Raw genomic sequence first — 23011 nt, 5'->3', positions numbered from 1 at the left:
GTGTGAGCAAGACACCAAGCTAGAGTGGGCCAGGCAGTTTTCCGTACACTATTTTAGACCACTGCAACAGATGCAGGTTAGCCACTGCTTAGGGAGATAACTGCTATATAGTCTATGCCCATCATATGATCTACAGCTCATATGCCTCGAACGGAAAATGCTACTTACCCAGTATGCATCTGTTCTTGGCATATAGAGCTGTAGAGTCATATGTGCCCACCTGCCTCCCCAGGGTTCCTGTACCTATTGCAGTAACATCTTACTGTGATACATGAATTCATGTACATCGCCTTTTACTACTCTTACTAACTCCATTATCACCCTCTGCGGGAAAACAATCTAACAATGGAGTTGATGCCCATGCACACTATCACCGAAAGGGAGTCACCTGCCTCATGACTGAAAAGGCTTCTTCGAAGAAAAACAAAGTGCAAACATCCGGACACAACACTAGATGGTGATCTATGCACAGCTCTATATACCAAGAACAGATGCATACTGGGTAAGTAGCATTTTCCCTTTTACACTCAGTCTCTTATGATCGACCACTGGGACTACATCATTGTACTGCTATTGCTTTACTATTAGCCAAACGACAAATCTCCCTACATTGTGGAACTCGTACCCTCCTCAAAGTGGCAACCTGGCTGAAAAACGTGTCCTTCTGTTAACACTAACTCTGAATTGTATGCTTCTGTACAGCCAGTCACATCCATGCCTAAAGATTTATGAAAACCACTGCAGAATTATTTGTTATCTGTAGTTGCCTCCACAGATGATGAAACAACAGATTAACTATATGTCCTTTTTTGCTATGCATATTATTGGTATTTTTTCTTGTATGGCCCCTAATATTTTCTTCTTTATTATTATCTACTTTGAGATATGTCATGTCTTTTACAGTTATTTTTTGTCATATGTGTCTCTTGTTTACCACACGTATCCTTTTCATATCTGGTACTGTTTATTTTTTTCTGTTTCGGATATCTACATAAGATGTAATATTAAATCATTTATCTACAAATGGGGTACCAGCTGTTTCTGATATCACTGACAAACTAATTAATTTATTGGATTAAGACCTTATTTAATACTTGATCTGTGGTTTTCGATCATCAAATTTTTGAAGACTTGAAGTGTGGAACGAAAGAATCATTTGAAGTAGGTAAAGCCATCCCTCATGTTAGTCATCTGTATACTTATTTGCTAATATGAGACCCTTCTATCAGCATAACAGGAGTACTTTGGAAACATAACAGTGCAACCATGCTTTATGAATTTTTTTTTTTTTAAATGTTCACTTCACTTTTGTTTTTATTAGGATCATGTTCTGACACATCAAGCCGGTCCTACGATAAGTTCTCTGAAGCCAAAAGTGTTCAAATGTGATTCTTGTGAAAAGGCCTTTGCCAAGCCAAGTCAACTAGAAAGGCATAGTCGCATTCACACAGGTAAGTCCAGCTGTACCAACTGAAGAGGTTTTATGGGGTGATGTTCTGAATGTTAGATTGCGTAATCTTTTATTATCATGTGGCAGCTGCTGTGGACTTTTCTGTAAATTTGAAGAGAAGTCACATAGTGTAAATGTAAGTAACTTCATTTGAAAGATATTAGAACATTATTTTGTTATATTGCTTGATTGTATGTACTGTGCAATGCTTTCAATGTATTATCTATTGTGATAACACATTTCCCTGCATTGTGTTCTTTTAACTTGTCTTCATAAAGTAACAACATGCCATGAGGACTCAGCAAGTGCCTTCGATAGTTTGACATGATTAGTACTGAATATGTCGATACATTTTTGTAGCCTGTGTGGCTTCAGAAACACATAATTATCTTATGTCTGCCATGTAGTGTTGGGCTCAGACATTTACTTTTCTTCTAAGAATGTTCTCGAGTCACGAGATGCAGTGTGACAACACCTCTCGATGTACATTACGCATTGGCACTAGCTTCATGTTAATTCGTTTTTTCCGCCATCTGGTTCAGACTTGCACGATTAAGCTCCAAGTTTGTGTTCCTCACTCTGTAAGGTTCCTGTTGGTGTATTTCTTCATGACTCATTGTGAACGTGTCTTATCAGCGAAAGGCCAGCGGATCCTAGGTGCTTGGTCGCTGTTGAAAGGTAATGGAGGTCGAAGATAGGTTGAGACGAGTCGTCACTGCCAAGAATGAGCCTCAGGTGATGGAAAGAACACCATTCCAATACTGTCCTCTGTAGCCCCGTAAATATCCGTGGATCAACCACCATGAGGTCTTTAATCTTTCTGTTGCCCGATCACGACAGCCCCAACTGCCCTCCTGTCTAGGATTTCTGTCAAAGAAAACCCTTTATATCCTAACATTATTGTAAATATTTAAGTACTTTATATACATAGCCGCTTAGCAGTGTTTCTTTTACTAGCCAGTGCTGGTCTGGTAAACGATCTGACCGTACTGTTCTCTGCCCAACTCCAGCCTAGGCTTTCAAATCCCAGGTGCTGCTTTTTAGGACTCGCCTATGCAGCACGCATGCGCTGCACAGAGGAGAGACCTTTAGCCATCGGCACAGCTTTGGGGCCAAAAATGTGCTCGCGTTGCATTGCTTGCAGTGGCAACGCGTGCACGTCTGGCGATTCCCTTGCGGAGCGCGTGACGCCATATGGTGGCGCCATATGGTCGCCATCATCGCGCCTTGCTGCTCACTCCCACAAGGGAATCTCGCAGGCCCGCCCCTCCCGCCGCGCGCTTGTGCTTGGTAATGTGAGTGTCGGTGAATGCAGTGGGATGAGGTATCACACAATTGTGGGGTGCCTACACCTTCTCGCCTACGCACACCCCATGCATGATTTTCCCCTTGTGTGTATGTCAGGTTGTTGCCCATGTGCTGTTCCTCCGCCGGTGGCTTTCACACCCTCGCCCACCACATCCTGGACTTTTGCTTGAGGCGACCCATAAATAAAGATCCGAGGGTTTCACAAAGCATGGATAGAACATGGAAGCACACGCTGTTCTCCTGGCGCTGCTCACAGACTGGGCCACTTCCGGCAAGGCCGAGGCTACCAACGTCAGGCGCGACCTGTTCAGGGTGAGTACTGACAGAGAAGGGGAGGTGTGTATGCTCACCCTTTTTTTACTGTGACCGTTTGGGCTTCAGAAAAGGAGGCGGTGTTTAGCAAACACAGTAAATACTGATTCCACAAGGTGAGCTGTTTACTGGGTGTAGTAAATTCTCCTGATTCTGTGTTTAAATTCTCCTGATTCTGTGTTTTGTAGGCATAACCAGTGGATTTGTTATTTGTCACGCTGAAAAATTCTTATTTTGCCTTTTTAGGCCACATTTTATCTTGACACATTCTGGCAGTTTGACCTGCCAAGATCTGTCGCGAAAAAAAACAGCGCTGTTCAATAATTATCACTCAACTCTGAATTCTTCTCCACACTCAAAATAATGGCCCTAAACATAAATGTTATATGATCGGTAATGAGAGAGAAAGATCTCGACTGAGAGCTTGTCTAAGGTGAGAAAGACAGGCAGCTCACTTTCAACCCTTTTGTATGTGAGATTTGTGTTACTATGTCTTTCAACCCTTTTGTATGTGAGTTTTGTGTTACTATGTCTTTCAAACCTTTTGTATGTGAGATTTGTGTCACAATGTACTCAGTGGTGCAGGAGTTGCCCACATGAAATTACAGTTTGAGCCAAAGCACCCTTTTACCCCCATGCATGACTTATAGTGACAGGCAAGTGACGTCACTGGACTGCAGCTACGAAGGTGAAGCATGATCCGTCTGAAAGGGAGGACCTTGTAATTAAATAGTACATGAATGGGTAAGTGGAGCTGTTAAGACCAAACCCACTTCCGTTTAGACAGTAGATTCATGTGAAGAGGTTTGCAAGTTTCTGAGAAGCAATCAACCCTCATTTTGTTTTCTTTTATTGAAGGTACAAGATGCTCTCCAAAACGTGGGCTTATTGAATTTATTGTCATAACAAAATTCAGGGGCCTGGCTGCACAGTGTGGGGAAGAGGCCCAGAGACTCCCATATGCCCCAGATATTCATGGTTGTTGAGCTGCATGGGGCGGCCTGATGGGCATCCTGAGTGGATGAACAGTTTGTACTTATGCAGGAAACTAGCCAGCAAGCAAACACACCCTTCTTTGTGTGACACAAAGCATGTGAAAAGATTATTTTGTACATACAAGAATGCTACCAGTGCTCTCCTGCTACGCGTACAGGTAGCATGTGGACAACAGAAGGTAGGAAGGCTGATCTCTTGGCCCATGTCAAATTTGAAAAGCTTTTTTGGGAAAAAGAGGAGGCATGGCTTGAGGGCCATGGATTCCTAATAAAAGAGTATTGTGATATTGAAAGTGCTGAGTCTTCACTTGTAAGACTATTCCTGACTTTTCAGATATGGTTTAAAGAAGGAATATTTTACTCACTATTTTTCGGGGTTAGGAGTACATTTGTCTCATAAGTATTTAAAAAGTAATTCTGTTTCCAGATAGGTTTAATTTTAAGGAGGTACAAAAAATTAAAATATGCTTTTATGTTTATAACTGATATTTATTTTATGCTACCCATGCTTTAGTTGTAGATGGGTAATTGCATAGGTTACATGGTGCATTTGTCATCTGAAAGTCATTCTTCAGATCAGGCAACAACAGCAGAACGTCGTCTTGGGGACCATCACTGACCTGGGCACATTACGAGGACAGTCTGGGTTGGAAGCTTGGATTGAGTTTTGTGTATTTGTTACTGTTCATTGCAGCTCTCTTCTACAGACCTCTAGTAGCTGTCTGTAGCTGCGAACTCCTGCCGACTGTCCACTTCTCGTGTTTGCCCTCTCCTGGTGCATAGCGTCTTTACCATCCTTTTAATTCGATGACTTGTTTACTTCCGTAGCAGACAGCGGGAACAAATGTATTTTTATTTTTATTTCAACACTTTGGGAGTAGATGTGCTTTCTTGCTCTCCAACATATATTTACTCACCCCTACAGCCCCGCCCTCAACTCTTTCCATGTTGCTTCGTCCTGAGTGTGTCTGTTGCTTGTCTCACGTCTCCTCTTCTGATTGCTTTTTTTTTGGTTTTGTTCTTCAATTTTTACACCCCTCTTCGGCCATCTCCTTCATCCCTCCTTTCATTGTTGCTTGGCACCTCCTCTTGAGCTCCTCACCCCATCTCAATGCTTCCCGGCCCCTCTACATTAACTTTAAAAAAATGTTTTCAGAGGACGCATGTCCAGTGAGTGATGTATGCCTATGCATACATCATTATGCAAGGGCTGACGATTTTTTTTTTTTTTTTTGGTTTTTTTTTGTTCATGTTCAGCATTGACAACAAGCATTACGTTTTTCTCTTTACTGATGCTGTCTAGCATTAGCAACAAGCATTCTGAAAAGCCAAGAAAACAGCCAACGCCCTTATAAGACAAATCTTATTGGCTTTACCAAGTTTTTTTTTATTTTGTGGATGTGACGCGGTCTGTGGGCCTAATTACATAGAGTAAAACATGCCAGTGTATTGCTTATCTGGCAGGTGGCTGAGTCAAAACTATGTAACACAAAAGAGAAAATGTAGCAGAATACAACTGTAATTTGAGCTTCAAATATGCTTAATTACAAGGACATTCAAAATGAGCATTTATACAAAACCATTGGTTTAAAAATTCTGTTTTTGCACCACTGTAACAGTGTAAATGTCAATTTAAAATCGCAGGACACAAACAAGTTTATGCAATGTGATCCAGGAAATATGCGGTGGTGACACTTGTGCTTTAGTTGTCATATATATATACACACACACGTTATCATTGGTTTGCTCTTCAGACTTCTTCCAACAAAAGCCCAGAAGGTGAAATGTGATATTGTACAGTTATAGTTGAGTTTCTGAAATTTTGGATGGGATTATGCAACACTTTCTTCATAGGTTAAATAGGCAAGCAGAGTTAATAACAACCTAAAAAGCAATTATTTGATTAAATGGTGAGAGCTTTCTTTGTGACCATTGGATCAGAAGGGACACTTCAAAACACCACCAAACAAAATGTGATTTTTTTATTGAGCAGGCGAGAAGGGGGGCCTTCCTTTTCAGATGCAATCAAGTCCTCTGACCATTTGTATAATAGCCATATTGCTTGATAAACTGATTTATTTTTCAACTGTAGGAAGGTAGATTATTATGTGTTGTGGTTGAGAGACCTCACCAGCTAATATATCACAACCTCTATCAGGTCAGGCTAGGTTTTTTAATAGAAACCCTTAGCTCAGTCCTGGGTAGCTGTGGCACAGAGCAATCAGGCTTAGTCAACGGAACAAGTGTAAAACATTTGCAAATACCAAAACAACAAGTATGAAACATAACTGCAAGCTGACAACGCCAGGGGGACTTCAATCCCCATAATGCCTGGTTCTGCGCCTGGAGGCGCTGATGCTGCCTGTGCGCCCGGAGGCGCTTTAAAATCCATCGCGGCACCCGCTCCGCAGGAGCCGCAAGCTGACAACCCCGGGGGGACTTCATTCCCCATAACGCCTGGTTCTGCACGTGGAGGCACTGATGCTGCCTGTGCACCCGGAAGTGCTTTAAATTCCATCGCGGCACCGCGGCTAAGCCCGTCCTTGCCCGTCATCGCCCGGAGGAGGCTGGGCTGGGCCACCCGTCCAACTTACGTAGTTTCTGCTCACAAACTTCTGTTTACAAGGTACTTTCTTGATCATTGATTTCCCCCTAACAGGATCACGCACAAACGTTTCTACTCTGTTTACTAACCCCTTTGGAATTAATTTATTGCCCTATTGTTTGTCTGTTGTGCGCTCCCAATTCTCTTCCTTGATTTTTCACTTTCGACTGCGAGCCGTTGCTTGGGGGTGTATGCAAAATGAGCAAACGTAAGGGAGTGGTGGGCACCCTGAATGCCTTTATTGTTAGGGCAGAATCAATGCTATTCCACGAGATTGAACTGACAGAGATGCGCTGATCGCAAGAACCTTTAGCTGCGTCGAGGCGCTATTCTCTAGGCACTATTGATGCGGGCACCGACCCTCTGAACTGCCCGCTTCCCCCTCTCAAAGGTCAACCTCAGCCTTCCCCCCTGAAATTGACACATCTATCACATCTATCACATCTATCACAATTATATCATCCATGACGAACATAGCAACGAGGTCGCAGACCCTCACCTCTCCCATTGAGGACACTGAGGATCCTAAGGACAATCTGAGAGAGCCTACAGGGAAGCGAAGAAAAGGCGCGGGCACCCAAAAAACAAAACAACAAAAACGCCCCCGTCAAAATGTTCACGAGGTGCTTCAAACTCAAACTCGTACTATCAGCACACAACCTGACATACAATCTACCACTATCCCCTCTGTATGCCATGTTCAAGGGCACTCTACGGTGGACATTGTGGGGGGGGGGGGGGGCTAACCTTAGATACTGTTTTTGCACAATTAAAAGACTTGTTTGACAACAGCCTTGCCTCATTTCGGGGTCGTCTGGAAGATTTGGACTCTGCTATTAGCAAAATGATTAGCCTACATGAGACAATACAGCCTGCTGCTGCCGCAGGGGAGAGTCTGGGTTCAGTAGCACCACACACATCAGCTATAGCCCCACTCGAAAATGTGTTCGCTAAGATAACAGCAATTGAGGACATGTTACGTAGTGGTCAAGGAGTATGTGCTGGAAATGTGTTGCAGAACCAAGTCAGTTTCGGATGGTAGAATAATAGTTCCCCCTTGTAGGGACAAGTTCCCTCATGTTCTATATAACGTACCTATAGAATCAAAGATTACCTCTAGGCCAACATTAAGCTCGGTCCCTGCCCATGTTAAGCCCCCCAACACTGTCTTGCCACTTACCTCGTCTGCTGTTTCCATGCAGAAAGAGGTGGTGAGTATGCGCCTGCCTCCCAAAGCCACCCCATTGACCATAATTCTAGCTAATGTACCGCCCCTTGCCCCGCAGGCAAATGAATCTTGGGAGTCATTGAGAAACAAGGCACGGGACCAAAACCGGGCTAACGGAGTCCTTGTTTACTGAATTTAAAATGTCAAGAAGGGTAGGCTAGGTAGGAAGAAGGGGAAAACACTCCCTAGGAACTGTGTTGTTCTTACTTTCAAATCAACACGTTTGGTACACGAGATCCTCTGTAGACTTGGTACTGATCAGATAGCAACATCTGAAATAAATATCCTGCCCCTGGGGTATTTTTATCCCCCTAGGAATCAATCTTTTCAGTCCTTACAGTGGAGACCCATAACCACTAATACCTATCCGCAGTTTAGCGTACCTGTTCATAACAGGTTCGATATCCTACCTTCTTTAGAAGATGTAGATTGACTTATTTCCTTAATTACTCCTGTGGCACAAAGCAGGACCACAGAAAATATCCACCTCAGCTTAAATGTAACATCTATGGATTAGATGAACCCTATTGCTAACATCAGATCCAGTATTGAGAATCTAGCTGAGTCCCCTCCCATCTATCAATGTTTGGGTCCATCTGATAATGTCTTACCGGCGGGCCTAGTGGCAAACGCTTATTTAGCAATCGATAATAACGAGTTGGAACTCCACACAATAGATGTAAACATTAGCCACCCATGCTCCATAAGTGATGCTGTTCCTTATTCTAAAGTGGATAGCGGTCCTATCAAGCATGTAAGCAAGGGAGATCTCAGGTCTGGTTGATTTAAACGTGCTTTCATGGAACGTGGCAGGCCTACTTTCCAAACTGTCTATTCCCGATTGGTTTAAATTCATCTATGATTTTGAAGTTTTATGCTTTCAGGAAACGTGGGCAACAGAAATTATACATATTAATGGGTTTAAATCTTTCTTTACTTCGGCAGTGCCCTCCAGCCACGGGAGGAATAAGGGTGGATTAGGTATGTTCATATCCCACAGGCTGAACGCAAGTAGGATGTCCCTTGTTGCATCTAATATCTATTACCAAGTCTTAAAAGTACATATTGATAAACATCATAGTATTGTCCTTTTAAATGTTTATAATAATATCCCCGCCTCAGGTATGAGGGAAGTTATTAGGGAGGTACAGATGGGGTTAGCATAGGGAACACATCCAGAGATCTTTGCATAATTTGGGGAGGGGATTTTAACGTGGGCCCCTGTAGTTATATCGAAGGAGGTCATTGTGGCTTGCTACCCGATGATGGTATAGATATCTCCCATTTTTCTCATTCTCCTGTTGGGGAAATGTTAAATTTGATTAAATATTCCATGGACCTAGATTTTGTCAATGATCTGTGCTCACCGCCCATACCGTTTAGTAGCACCTTCAGCGGCCGTGGGTTGTTATCTACCATTGACTTTTTTTTTAATATCAAATAGATACTCCGACAGAATTCACAATTTTAACACCCATGATGTAGCTTTTAGTAATCACTTTCCAATTAGTTTTACTTTAGAATTGCCAGTTTGAGCACTATCCATAGGATCTCTGCCAATTGAGCCCTTAAAATATATTATTATTAACAGGCCCAATGGAAATACTATCAAATGGGCTGGGCTAGACACTTTACAACTAACCAAGTCACTTCTGACTATCTGCAAAGCAGACTTTTCTAATTGTTTGGATGAGACGGCCACAGACATAATCATTTGTAACTCTTTTTGTAATATTTCAAAGGCTATTCAAAATAATCTGTTAACCAAACTTAAAAGCACAACCAACAGTAGGTCAGGTTGGTTTGATTCCCAGTGCAGCAAGTCACATGCAGCTTTGAAATCTGCCTTTAATGAGTCGAGCAGAGATCGGGAAGCAGTAAAATGGGTTAGGGCTGCATATAACACATCTCTTAAAAAACGCAAAGAGGCCATTAGACTTGAATTATGGCAGGCACTTAAGCAGGCTTCTGCCATAAAAGATATGAAAGGTTTTTGGAAGGCTGTAATCGTTCCAATCCTGGCCGCAAAAAATTTACCGAGCTTCGCAAATATGATCGAGTAGGATAAATGGGTGTCCTACTTCTCTAGCCTCTACTGCAATAATGCCGTCCCTGTTACCAACGAGGGCTCCAGTATGAGTTCCTGTAGTTACCTCCCTATCAGCCTCGACTTTGAGGTGGATGAAGTGATTTTGGCCATTAATGCTAGTGTAGGCGGTAAAGCCCCGGGCCCAGACAGTGTACCAGTGGACCTTTTTAAATCTTGTCCTCTGCTTTGGGCCCACTTTTAACCAGGGTCTTGAGGGCTTGTTGTACACAAGGCTTTACCTCGACCTGGACGGAATATATCCTGGTTCCCATCTTTAAGAAAGGTGACCGTAAAGACCCGGCCTGTTATAGACCTATTTCTCTTCTGGATTCCTTAGTAAAAGTGGCCGGGCATGTGGTCCTAAACAGACTGCAGGTATGGGTCGAGGACTCTGGCATCATCTCAGAACTCCAGTATGGATTTCGTAAAGGCATAGGCACCGTGGAACAGGGCCTGAACCTGAACCTTATAATGGGAAAATGCACCCAGCAAAAAGCGGGAGACTTTTTATGTGTTTTGCCAACCTGAGCTTGGCGTTTGACTGCGTCAACCACCAGAATCTTTGGTGTATCTTAGAGGACATGGGGGTGGAAATCCAAATAGTCAACTTCTTAAAACATTCTTACTTAGAGGCCAGGGCCAGGGTTCGCTATGGCAAAATGGTGAGCTCACCCATAGCTTCCCTGTTAAAAAGGAGGTGAGGCAGGGGTGTGTGCTAGCTCCACTTCTCTTCACCCTCTACATAAATAGCCTTGGTGATACTTTATCACGGGAATGTGACGAACTACCCTGTGTCGGTAAAAAGAAAGTTGGTGCATTGTTATATGCCGACGATGCAGTCTTGTTAGCACGCACCCCAATTGCCCTACAACGAATTGTGACAAGTTTTGCCTCCTACATGTCAAGCCTAGATCTTCATGTTAATATTTCCAAAACTTTTATCATGAAATGTAGTAAGCCTAGTGTTAAGTGCAGAGAGATTTTTATAAGTAAAGGAAAACTTGACTTTGTTGATAATTTTTCATACCTGGGCATTGTTTTTGATAAACGGGGCACGTGGGTGAAAGCCGTAAACTGTAGAAAACTACGTTTCGCAAAAGCTATAGGCGCCTTGATTAATTTCGCTAGGAGACTGGGTCAGCGTCCTATCAATGATTTATTGATAATTTACAAAGCCAAATGCATTTCTGTTGCTCTGTATGGAGCCAGCATGTGGGGATATGTAAACTTGGAGTCCCTTCAACGACTTGAGAACCAGTTTTTGAGGTACCTATTAGCTGTTCCTGACAGTACGGCTACGTATATTTGTCATTCTGAATTGAAATTGCTATACCTGTCTGATCCTATTAAAATACAGCCGATCTTGTTGTGGCATAAGGTCTGGACTGGCATGATCACAGGCTTTAACCGGGATGTGATTTTAGATTGTCTGAACCTGCAACAAGTAAAAAGTATCCTTTGGCTCGCCTAAATTAAAAACTTTATGTGCGACCTAGGCCATGCTGAGTTTTATGCTAATCCTGATAGCCTGTCCCTTATTACGAGGAGGGAATTAAAATCAATATGCATAAACCACTTGGAGATGAGTAGGCTGTCTTCTAATACCATTAAACCTTCAGGGAGAGCCAACCAATTGCTCCTGACTCAGCCTGGGATACAACCATATTTATTACGCACTTCTAGTAAATATGACATGTTTTTACTGACGCGCCTACGTTTAGGCAACTTTCACACCCTGGTTACTTTTCCCCTATGCCCTTGTCCTTGTGACGATATTTCAACACAGGCAACAATCCATATCATGTTTTTCTGCCAGTTTTATACCTCACTTAGGAAAAGATTGATTCTGTCTTTTCTGAAAACACAAGGCTTGAGATCTTGCCGACCCGCTTTTATCAAGCTGCAATTTTTGGATGATGAAATTGTTAGTGACCATATTGCTAAGTTTCTGAAAGGGGTGGTTAGAACTAGAAAAATTATGCAAGGCCCGAACCTCGATTAAATGAAAATGGTTATCAATCGTGTTTTTGTGGTGCACTGAACTGAGAATTTGGTTTTCTCTTTTAATCAATTGATTATATCTGTGTGTAAATCGTATTAGTTGCTACATGTTTTAAGTTTTTTTATGATTTTATTTATATCCTTGTAATAGTCTGTTTGTATTAATTGACGTGTTGCGTGCTTTTATGATATGATTTTTCAAATCGAATAAAGCGTATCTTGACTTGACGAAACATAAAATAATAAAAATCCAAACCAATTTATAAAAATATCATGTATTTTTGTCTTAAATTAGACACTAAAACGACAAAAATCTATTGAGGGGAACTAGAGATATGATTTTTAAAATATAAGTAAATTTGTTTAAGTTCCAGTAAATCTTTGTAATCGGTGTCAACGTTTATAAGCCAACGGGCTAGTACGACTTCAAATATTCCCTTGGACTGGCCACAACGGGTTGGGAGCCGGTTACAGGGACCACTAAGATCCTAGGAGCAAGTTACCTATCAGGTCAATCAGTCTCAGGATCCTGACAGAAGATTTCACCTGGAACGCAGTTCCAACCAAGTAGTGGTCTTGATGTTAGGGATGCAGGATCCTGAGAACATGTTGAAGATGCTGAGGATACTGGAGCTGTGGAAGAGATGCTGTGAGTATTCCTGGACCATTCCGGGGTCCACATATTTCATGGGTCATCTCTGACCTCAGGACTCGATCTTTCACGATGCCCCAGTAGAGTGCAGTGCAGGTCCATCGGCCACAGGTCGAGTGGTCTCTGGTTACAACAGTCTTCAGTGATTGTCTTTCTTGCAGGAGGATCAGGGTCCACTTCAACGATGATCACAGGTCTCATGGACTTTGAGACACCCCGGTAGGTCAGGACTTAGTCTCCCAGCAGAAACTTTGGTGTCCACTGGCAGGAAGGCAATCATTGGTAGCTGGGCTTACACATATGCAGGCTCCCTTCTGTTCTTTTGTTTCAGGTGTTGAACAGGGGGCTAGCCACCTAGCTTTTGTAGTCACTTCTTATGCCCTGGCACAAGTGGATCAACCGTTGCATGGCTAAACACTTATAAGGTCCCAAAAGCGAGACCTATTGGCTATGCCAATGCTTGTTCATATTGGGAATGAACGTTGCAAGACCATACGTTTTAAGGCAGCGATACGGGCTTGCATGCAGCCCTCCTGACCTTCACATGTGGCCCCCTGCTGAAAGAACACACTGAGCTGCATTTTACTTGAGAGAGAACTAACATTCAGCAATATATTAAATAAAGGGGGAAACGTTTATTTACAAGCTAACGGAAGTAAAAGAAAATACACATGTTAGATTCAGGGGTCTCTAGTTGGCACAGGTAGGTACTTGTGACAAATAGGGACCTTCTCCTCTAGTCAGGACAAGGGTATTACACTTCTAAAATAATCCCTGCTCACCTCAAGGCTGTGTTGTGCGAGCAGTCAAGGCTTATTTCAGAGGCTTTATAAGTTAAGCAGTTGTAACCACATACAGTAACCCTGTGACAACACTACAAATGGACACCACACAGGTTTTATATAAAAAATAAGTAAACTTTATATAGAGTTACCACAAGACCATAAATGACAAAAATACACACTATGATTACTTTAAGATGGTAGATTTAAGGTTAGTTCAGTTCAGTTCTTAGATGCGACACTCTGCTTCAATGTACCTTAAGTTGCTTTGCGCTTCCACGACAAGCAATGTTGCAGCGATGGGAGATGCGGCAAAGTCAGGTGCAAAGAAATAGGAGCTGCCATCCGCTGACTGATAGCCAATTCAGTGACTCTTCTGTTGCGTTATGATAGAGCACAGTGGAAGAAGGCAGAGGATCTCCTCAAACACTTCCCAGACTAAAATAGGAAAAAAAGGGAGTGGAATGTCTGAGGTTTTAAACCTGAAGTGCAGCTGCACCTTATCTACTTGCCATTAGATGGAGAACACCTCTTCTGCCTTTAGGTTCATTATATACTGGAAAAGATAAAACTGATATGGATACTGCCAAATCTATGAGCATTCTCCAGGGCACAACTTATGGGGGGCCTTTCACAGGCAGTAGTCCATGGGAGGGTCAAAGGGGAACCTAGAGGGGCAATCACGGAGATAGGAGCAAGAGAGGCACCACAAATCCCCGCCAATCACACATCACCAGTCGGGAAATTCCATTCCATTTATTAAATCAATGCCAACAAATCCCCTAAGACAAATGGGTACTAGGCATCATACAAACACTGTTACTGCCTCGTACAGCCCATCACTCCTCCCAGCAACCTTCCATGCACCCACAAACTGAGTGCCGAACACTTTACCCTTTTACAAGTAAAGCTGCATGCACTTCTGTAAAAGGGGGACATAGAGCCCGTACCCCCACAACACCAGAGGACATGAGTATGCTCACTGTACTTCCTCATTCCACATTAGGATGTCTCCCTCACACCCATCCTTGTCCTCAGGCCCCTCAACCTGTGCATCGTATTAGAATACTTCTGAATGACCACACTGCAGGAGGTTACTCACTCCTGTGACAAGTGGATTTTATGATGGCTCTCAGTCTCGAGAATGCCTTCTTCCACATTCTTATTTACCCTGCCCTCTTCTATTTACTTCTCTTTATGGTAAGTCGTCACCACTACCAATTCAGGGTATTACCTTTGGGAGTCACCACAGCCCTAAGGTTGTTCTCAAAATGTTTGTCAGTTGTATCTGAAAGAGACACGTTAGTGATAGATTCCTTACCTTAGAATAACCCCGAGGCGTCAGACTGGATCCGGAAAGTTTTGCTTAGCAGTACCCCTGTGCCTCAGTAGTTGGCATCATGCGGCTCCGCGTCGTCACTGGCGTCGTATGCTCCGAGGTGACGTCACGGAGACTACTTAGGCGCCACCGATGCGCGCTGACGTCAGTTCTTTTTTTTTTTTCGCGCCAGCAAGCGCAGATAATTTTTTGACTATCTTTTTGAGACTTTTATCTCGTGTTGGTTTCTCTGGTGCGAGTAGGGATGCCTGGATTTAAGTCCTGCGGGGCCTGCCGTCGCAATATGTTGGTGGTTGCCGGGATTGTCGAGCCATGGCCCCGAAGGCCTTGAGGGAGCGGTGCCGGAAACTGCTGGAGGCCCGGCATTCGTCCCACTGTCGCTCCGGGTCAAGGGACCGTTCCCGGGACCGCTCGCGGGGCCGTAGTCGTCGCTCCTCGGGCTCCAAGTCTTCGCCCTCAGATTCCGGTAAGCGACGACATAAAAAGAAGTCGAAGAAGCGTGTTCGCTCTCCGACCTCCCCCCGTCGGTCCTTGGATCCGGACGAGGGGGACAGAGGGTTCTGCCCCTGCGGCTCCCTGGGAGCCTCGCGGCCTACCCGGTGCAAGAGTTTCTTGCTGTCATGGACCACCTTTTTAGGCTTCGGCTCCCGCCAGTGCGCCTATGGGCGAAGCAGTTCCGTGTCCAGATCCTGTTGGCCTGCCGGCAGATCCAGCTTCGGCGCCACAGGATCCTGCGCCGCTGGCTCCGGCACTGGCGCCACAAGGTCCAGCGCTGCCGGCTCCGACCCCAGCGCCTCCCTCGGCTCCGCTTCCGGCGACGCAGTGGGTGCCATTTGTTCCACCCTTGCCCCGGTTCCAGGACCATTTTATTCCTACCTGGGATCCGCATTGCGATGCGGCGCCGGTCCGGCCGACGCGGTTTCCAACGCTGTTTGTCCCTGCTCCGGCTCTTCCGCTGCCACTGGCTCCTCCTGCGGCAGAGGTGGAAGAGAACTAGGAGGGGTCCAAGGACCCTCTTGCCCGGCAGTGTGACTCCGAGCGGGACTTGGTGGACGATCTGGAGGACACAGGCGACCTCGATGTCTCTTCTGACCCGGGGTTTGCCCCGCCCACGATGGAGGAGGGCGCTTCCTGCACAATGGTGCTCCGTAGGGCTGTTGAGGTCCTAAACCTTGATCTTCCTACCGTGACCCTCAAAACTAACCTCCTCACTGAGGTGCTCCAGACAGCGTCTACTTTGCTGACTCGTTGGGCGATTTCTACGACTGTGGCGCTGCATCGTCATACCTGGTTGCGTTCTACTGGGTTCTCGCCCAATGTTCAGAGCTCGCTCATGGTCATGCCTTTTGATGGCACTTGCCTTTTTGGTGATAAGACCCACAGCGCACTGGAGCGTTATAAGGACTCGCGGGCCACGGCCAAGTCCTTGGGTCTTTCTGCAAAGAGCCTGGCAACTCCTGGTATTCGTACCTTTCGTGGCTACGGTAGAGCGCCCTGGCACATTCCGTCTGCAAGCCTATGCAGAACCAGCCTCAGTGCGGACGCGGCTTCCGCAGGGGTGGGTCTGGGAATGTGCGTTGGGGTTAGTCCACCTCTGCAGCTTCTACCTTCCTAATCCGAGCTTTGGTGAGCACCCCACGCCGGTGAGTGGCAGAATCCGCCACCACCTCCCCCACTGGCACAATATCACATCAGACAAGTGGGTGTTGCAGATCATCTACAAGAGTGTTGGACTTGGCCCTTCTGGCAGGTTCACCCCTAAACTTTTTGCTTTTAATCGTGACCTGGTGTTAGTGATTTTTGGCTTCTGCGCACTTTACCACCGTGTCCCAGGGTAAAGTGCGTGCGTGTGGTGAGATTGGCCTGCCCTCCCATAGGAATGCATGGGGAATTTATGTTCCCTGGTAGTTCCTGATGTGTGGGGCGTGCAGGCTCGAGTTTGGTATGGGTGAACTTGTGAGAGTGAATGCTGCACGATGATGTGTGCGGCGTTATTGTGTCTAGTGTGGAAGTGCCACTTCTAGAAGTTGGCCTGTCTGTGTATAAAAGGTAAATTGGCTGTCTGGCTTGTGATTGGCTGAGACTGGACTGTGTGCCTGGCTCCACGAGTCAGGGTGGGTCTGCCCCGGTGGTGAATGGGAGATCTGCATGTTAATGTGAGGGAGGGGTGCACCTGGGACCTGAATAGGGCTGGGCTTTCCCCACACAATGCTGGCTCCACCCCCTGTGGTGCGACTGATGACCCTAGCCTGACTAGTGAATGGTGAAAGGGGCTGAGCATAACAGAGTCCTCCAAAACCAGCTGCGACTGGTTTTCCCCCCACCCTGCAGACACAGACAAAGGAATTTGGTGTATAAAAAGGGGCTGTGACCCCTTAGAAAATGTTCTCTACCTGATCCTAACTTGGAGAGGGCCTGCTGCTGCTGGGCGCCAGGAGGACCGCCACTGGGGACTGCCTCCCTGCCTGGAGGGCCCTGTGAGCTGGCCCCCTGGGCCCAGCCTTTGCCCCCCCTGCCTTCCTTCTTGTTACAGGATTTTGTCCCTGGACCTTTGGGGACTTCTGGGGCCCACCAGCGCCTGGGGAGTGCTGGTCTCCCCCTCTGAAAATAGCGCGTTGTGCCGCTGGTGCGGCGACCCCTACCTCGAGGGATTCCCCGGCGTGGGGATCCCCCCTTTGTGCCTCCTGTTCGAAGCAGGTGCCCACCCTGCGTAAGGCCCCGCAAATTGGCCGAATCTCGGCACGGTTGCCACCCCGTTTTATTTATTTATTTAACGGGAGCCTAACCCGTGTTTTCTGTGCCCAAGAGGATCCCCGGCCGGCCGCAGGAAGTCAACCAGCCCCGTGGGGGGGGGCGCCAGGGAATCGGAAGCAGGAAGCCACGGGAGCCTACCTCGCGCTCCTGCGTGTGCCTGGTTAAACCTTGCCGCCCATCGCCGGTCCCCCGTGTGGATAGGGAGACCGGCAGTGCTCCCCGCCCCCGCAGCTGTCAGCGAGGAGTACCGGCCGCCAGAGCAGCGAGGCTCCCCGAGTGAAGGGAGAGCCCTGCAGTCCAGGAGGAGAGCCCGCCGGCAGTAGAGCTGCCCGCAGACCGGAGCAGAGTCAGAGGAAACCTGCAAAGCCGGTGAGTGGGGCCCGGTGTTGTTGGTTGCGGAGGGGGGCGTCGGGGCACATTGTGCTCTCCCCGTGTGAAGGAATTTGTTATTTAGAGCCTGTCGAGGCTCTTCCGACGTTGTGGGCCCATTATATTTAAAAGTCCCAGAGCGGGACACCCACAGGGGCATTTTGTGATTTCGAGTCCCCCGAGCGGGACTCCAACGACCTGGGCACAGTTCTTAAGAGCCCACGAGAGGCTCAGGGCACAGTTGTTAATTCAGAGTCCCCAGAGCGGGACTCCCAACGGCCGGGGGCATTCTTTCTTCGAGCCTGCGAGGCTCCACGCACATTGGGACATTTCTAAGGGTAGAGCGGCCCTGGTTGACAGCCGGCCGCTCCCCCGGTGCAGAGGAGACCTACAGCTGCCCAGCACTTAGTGGGCAGCTGCTTCGTTTAGGGCCTTGCACCTTTTTCTTTGGCTGCCCGCGCAGCTTGCCCTGACATTTGGGGCACATGGCGTTTCAGCCCCTGAGAGGCCAGTTGGCCTGGGGACAGTTCTGTGTTGTGCCCTTGCGTGGGGTACATGTTTTTGGCCCTATGTGATTTTTGCGCAATTGGTGATTATCTGCCTAATGTCATTTCTGCATCATGTGTAATGTCTTTGTGCCTATACCTCTGAATGTATTGTTATGCTTAGGAGGTTGTTTTTCCTAGTATAGTTATACTAGGGAGTTCATGTTCCCTGCGTGATATTTGCCTAAGGTGGTTAGGGTTGGGTAGGTGGGACTTACCTCCTACCAGTGGTTACTGGTTGTGTGCTCTATTTTCTACTTTGTGCTAAAGTTATTATTGTTCTATGTTCTAAGTGCTAATTCTACCAAATTCTAGTTCTAAAAGTGCTTATTCCTGATAGTGGTCCATGTGGCCCTGTCCTGTACATACATCCCCTGTAAATTCTGCCCGTGCCTCTGGCACATTGTAAAGTGTGTGTTTCTTATCTAATGTGTTTGGTATAATGCAAAGGCTATTTTGATATATAACCTTGTGTGGAGTTCCTTTTGTGGGGGGCCTGGGATGGTGTTGCTGGGGGTGCGTGCGCAAATACTTAACTTACATTGCCTCCGGGATAAGCCTTACTCGCGTCACGTTGCCTAGAGGTGAGCAGGGGTTATCTTTGGCGTGTAACTCCCTTGCCCTGACTAGAGTGGCGGTTTCTGCCTGGCTTTGGCGCAAGCCTTAGCCAACCGGAAATCCCATTTCTATCAAAGGGTTACTCCCTTCCCTTTCAGTCCAGCATTGCCACCTCTGTACCACCGGATGTCGGGGGATGATGATCCGGGATGATGCCAGTCGACCTTACGACCCTCCGCTGGTGCCCCTGCCGCCATCCCCAGACGACGACGTCCCCGGTCCCAGTCCCGGATCCGGCGTTGGACCCGCGCCGCCGTCTTCGATGCCGATCGGTGAACCCATCACAAACGACCCAGCTCCATCATTTATTCCTGCCTATCAGGAGAAGGATGACGAGGGGGACTGGGAGGGGTCTGAGGACCCTCTGGAACTACAGTACCAGTTGAGCCAGGACTGGGCAAACGAGCTGGGGGAGGCCAGTGGTCTGGACACTTCGCCCGACACTGGATTTGTCTCCCCTTCTACCGTGGCTACGGAGGAGGGGGGCTTACAGCGTGGTGTTGTCTAGGGCAGCCAAGGCTCCCTGTCGCGGCCATGAGCACTAACCTCCTCACTGAGGTGCTCAAACCGCAGGCAAGCACCTCAGAGCCTCTACTGCTGTTCAACGAAGCCCTTACCGACGTTCTGTTGGGCACCTGGTCCAAGCCCTCCACAGGCCTCCCTGTAGTTCGGAACCTGGCCCAACACCACCGCACGGCTCCAGGTGACCCCAGCTTCCTGTCCGTTCACCCGAGAGCCTGGTGATCCAGGCCTCTACCTCCCAGACCACATTCCCGACCACTCCTCCGGATCGGGAATCCAAAAGGTACGATCAGTTTGGGAAGAAACTGTTCTCCTCACTGAGTTTGGGGTTGCGGTCTGTCAACACCGCCTGCCTCTTGGGCCGTTACAACCACTCTCTGTGGGATACGGTTGCGGAAGTGCTGCCTGAGTGCCCGGAGGGGGCCCGGGTAAAACTCGCTCAAGCCCTCGCGGAGGGAAGAGACGCAGCGCGGTATTCAATACGATGTAGACTGGATACCACGAACTCGCTAGGAAGAGGGATTTCCACATCTGTGGCGGTTCGCGCCATGCCTGGCTGAGGTCCTCCAACTTTTCGCCCGATGTCCAGAACACCCTTATGGACATGCCGTTCGATGGCAGCCACCTCTTCGGTGGCAAGGCAGATAGTGCCCTGGAACGCTTTAAGGACTCCAGGGCTACGGCCAAGTCCTTGGGCCTGTCGGCCCCGCGCCAGCAATCTTCTGCCCAGCGCTCATTTCGTGGCCACAGTAGGGGCGCCCCCACACGTCCTGCCAGCCACGGGCCGCAGACTACCATTCAGCGCGGCGGCAGACGTGGTTACTGGCGCGGCAGTAACAGGGGATAACGGCGCGGCCAGTCCACATTCACCCCCGCAGCATCCGCCTCAAAGCCTTCCTAGTCCGAGCTTTCAGGCCCATTTGACGCCAGTGGGAGGCAGGGTTCGCCATCACCGCCTCCATTGGCGCTCCATCACGGCGGACAGGTGGGTGCTGCAAATCTTACGAAAGGGCTACTCCCTCCCTTTCGAGGCGACCCCTCCAGCCATGCCACCGCAGAGCCACCGCGTGTCGGGGATCACTTGAAACTTCTGCAAGAGGAAGTTGCGGCCCTCTTGGCCAAGGGGGCCATCAAGCCGTTCCTGGGCCAGAAGTAGGGTGTGGTTGTTACTCCCACAACTTTCTGGTACCCAAGAAGGGCAAAGGGGGCCTACGGACTTGCGGAACGTCAACGGCTTCCTCCAGAAGAAGAAGTTCAAGATGCTGACTTTAGCTCAGGTCCTAGCTGCCCTCGACCCTGGAGACTGGATGGTAGCGTTGGACTTGCAGGACACGTATTTCCATATCCCCGTCCTTCCGGCCCACCGGCGTTACCTGCGGTTCACGGTAGGCCACGAGCACTTTCAGTTTACCGTGCTCCCCTTTGACCTTACCAGTGCCCCACGGGTGTTCACGAAAGTGATGGCGGTGGTCGCAGCTAATCTGCGCAGGCTAGGGGTTTCAGTCTTCCCCTACCTCGACGACTGGTTGTTGAAGGCGGGCTTGCCCCAGCCAGTCGTCAGCCACCTCCAGACTACGGCCGACCTCATGCACATGCTGGGGTTCTCCATCAATGTGCCGAAGTCGCCCCTGTGTCCCTCCAGAAGCTTCTCTTCATCGGAGCGGTTCTAGACTCAGCGCAGTTTCGTGTTTATCCTCCCGAACAGCGGGTTCGGGATATTCAGGCTCTGATTTAGATCTTTCAGCCGTTATCCCGAGTCTCGGTGAGGTTGACGCTGCGGCTTCTGGGGCTGATGGCCTCCTGCATCCTTCTGGTGCATCACGCCCGGTGGCGGATGCGGGCTCTGCATTGGGACCTGAAGTTTCAGTGGGCCCAGCATCAGGGCAACTTGTCCGACCACGTCTTGATCTCGGAGGGCACTGCAAGACAGTTGCAGTGGTGGCTCATGGACCGCGATTGGGTCAGTGGCAGATCCCTCTCCCTACCCCAACCGTAGCACGTAGTTGTGACGGACGCGTCCCTCCAGGGCTGGGGGGGGGCCACATGGGAGAGGCGGAGATCGGAGAACTCTGGTCTCCGGCGGAGTCCCGGCTCCATATCAACCTTCTGGAGCTGTGGGCGATCCGGCTTGCACTGAAGGCATTCCTCCCCTCTGTCCGGGGGAGGGTAGTGCAGGTGTTCACGGACAACACCACCGCCATGTGGTACTCCAACAAACCAGGCGGGTGGGGTCGTGGACCCTATGCCAGGAGGCTCTGCGCATCTGGCAGTGGCTGGAACATCACGGCGCGACCCTGGTGGTTCAACACCTGGCAGGTTCCCAGAACGCCAGGGCGGACGAACTCAGCCGTCGGTGCATGATAGATCACGAATGGCGTCTGAACTCTGACGTGGCACAAGGTCTCTTTCAGCAGTGGAGAGAGCCTTGGTTAGATCTATTCACCACAGAAGAGAACGCGCAATGTCATCAGTTCTGCGCATTGGAATTTCCAAGGCTGCACTCGCTCGGCGACGCTTTTCATTGCAAGTGGAGTTGTGGTCTGTTGTACGCCTTTCCGCCTATACCACTTCTGCCCAGAGTGCTGAAGAAGATCAGGCGCGACCGGGCCCAAGTCATCCTTGTGGCTCCGGACTGGGCACGAAGATACTGGTATCCCGAGCTACTCAGCATGTCAGTTGATCCCCCAATTCGTCTGCCTCTTCAGGAGGACCTTCTGTCGCAGCAGCAGGGGACGGTCCTCCACCCAAACGTGTCCAGCCTCCACCTGCTTGCATGGAGATTGAGCAGCGGCAGTTGAGGCCATTTGACTTGCCTCCTGAAGTCTGTGATGTGATTCTGGCAGCCAGGCGTCCTTCCACAAAATTGGTATACGCCTGCAGGTGGAACAAATTTGTGGCATGGTGCACAGCAAAGGCTGTGGATCCACTCTCTGCCCCTCTTTCGAGGTCCTTCTCTTTCTTTTTTCTCTTGCCCAGCAGGGCTCTGCTCTGGGCACTATCAAGTGCTACCTTTCTGCCTTTTCCGCCTTCTTAAGGCTACCTGATCAGCCCACTTTGTTCAAGTCCCCAGTTGTAAATAGTTTCTTGAAGGGCATCACTCATATGTTCCCTCCTGTTCCTTTTGTGATGCCTCAGTGGGACTTGAATCTTGTTCTGACCTATCTGATGTGCGCTCCCTTCGAGCCACTTCATAACTGTCCTCTTCGTCTTCTTACCCTTAAGACTGCATTCCTGGTTGCCATCACCTCTGCCAGGAGAGTGAGTGAGCTCCAGGCCCTTTCTTCTAAACCTCCTTTCCTTTCTGTCCATCCGGACAAAGTTGTGTTGTGGACACGACCCTCTTTCCTGCCCAAGGTGGTCACAGCCTTCCACATCGGGCAGTCCATCACCATGCCCACCTTCTTTCCGCCTCCGCATCCCTCGAAAGAGGAAGAGAGGCTCC

General features: G+C 48.2%; 1 protein-coding gene across 5 annotated transcripts in view; it reads left to right on the top strand.

The window, feature by feature from the left end:
• Positions 1–23011, top strand: part of ZNF236 (zinc finger protein 236) — a 1196152-nt gene that overhangs the window by 1054355 nt on the left and 118786 nt on the right. For all 5 annotated transcript variants that reach the window (XM_078687874.1, XM_078687872.1, XM_078687873.1 and 2 more), the window contains one exon: positions 1322–1451. In XM_078687874.1, the coding sequence (XP_078544000.1) occupies positions 1322–1451 (130 nt within the window). The remainder of the gene's footprint in view (positions 1–1321; positions 1452–23011) is intronic.

This window comes from Lissotriton helveticus, chromosome 4_1, assembly GCF_964261635.1.
Source record: "Lissotriton helveticus chromosome 4_1, aLisHel1.1, whole genome shotgun sequence".
Taxonomy (NCBI): Eukaryota; Metazoa; Chordata; class Amphibia; order Caudata; family Salamandridae; genus Lissotriton; species Lissotriton helveticus.
Note: the sequence above shows the minus strand (reverse complement) of the source record. Positions and strands in the feature narration are given on the sequence as shown.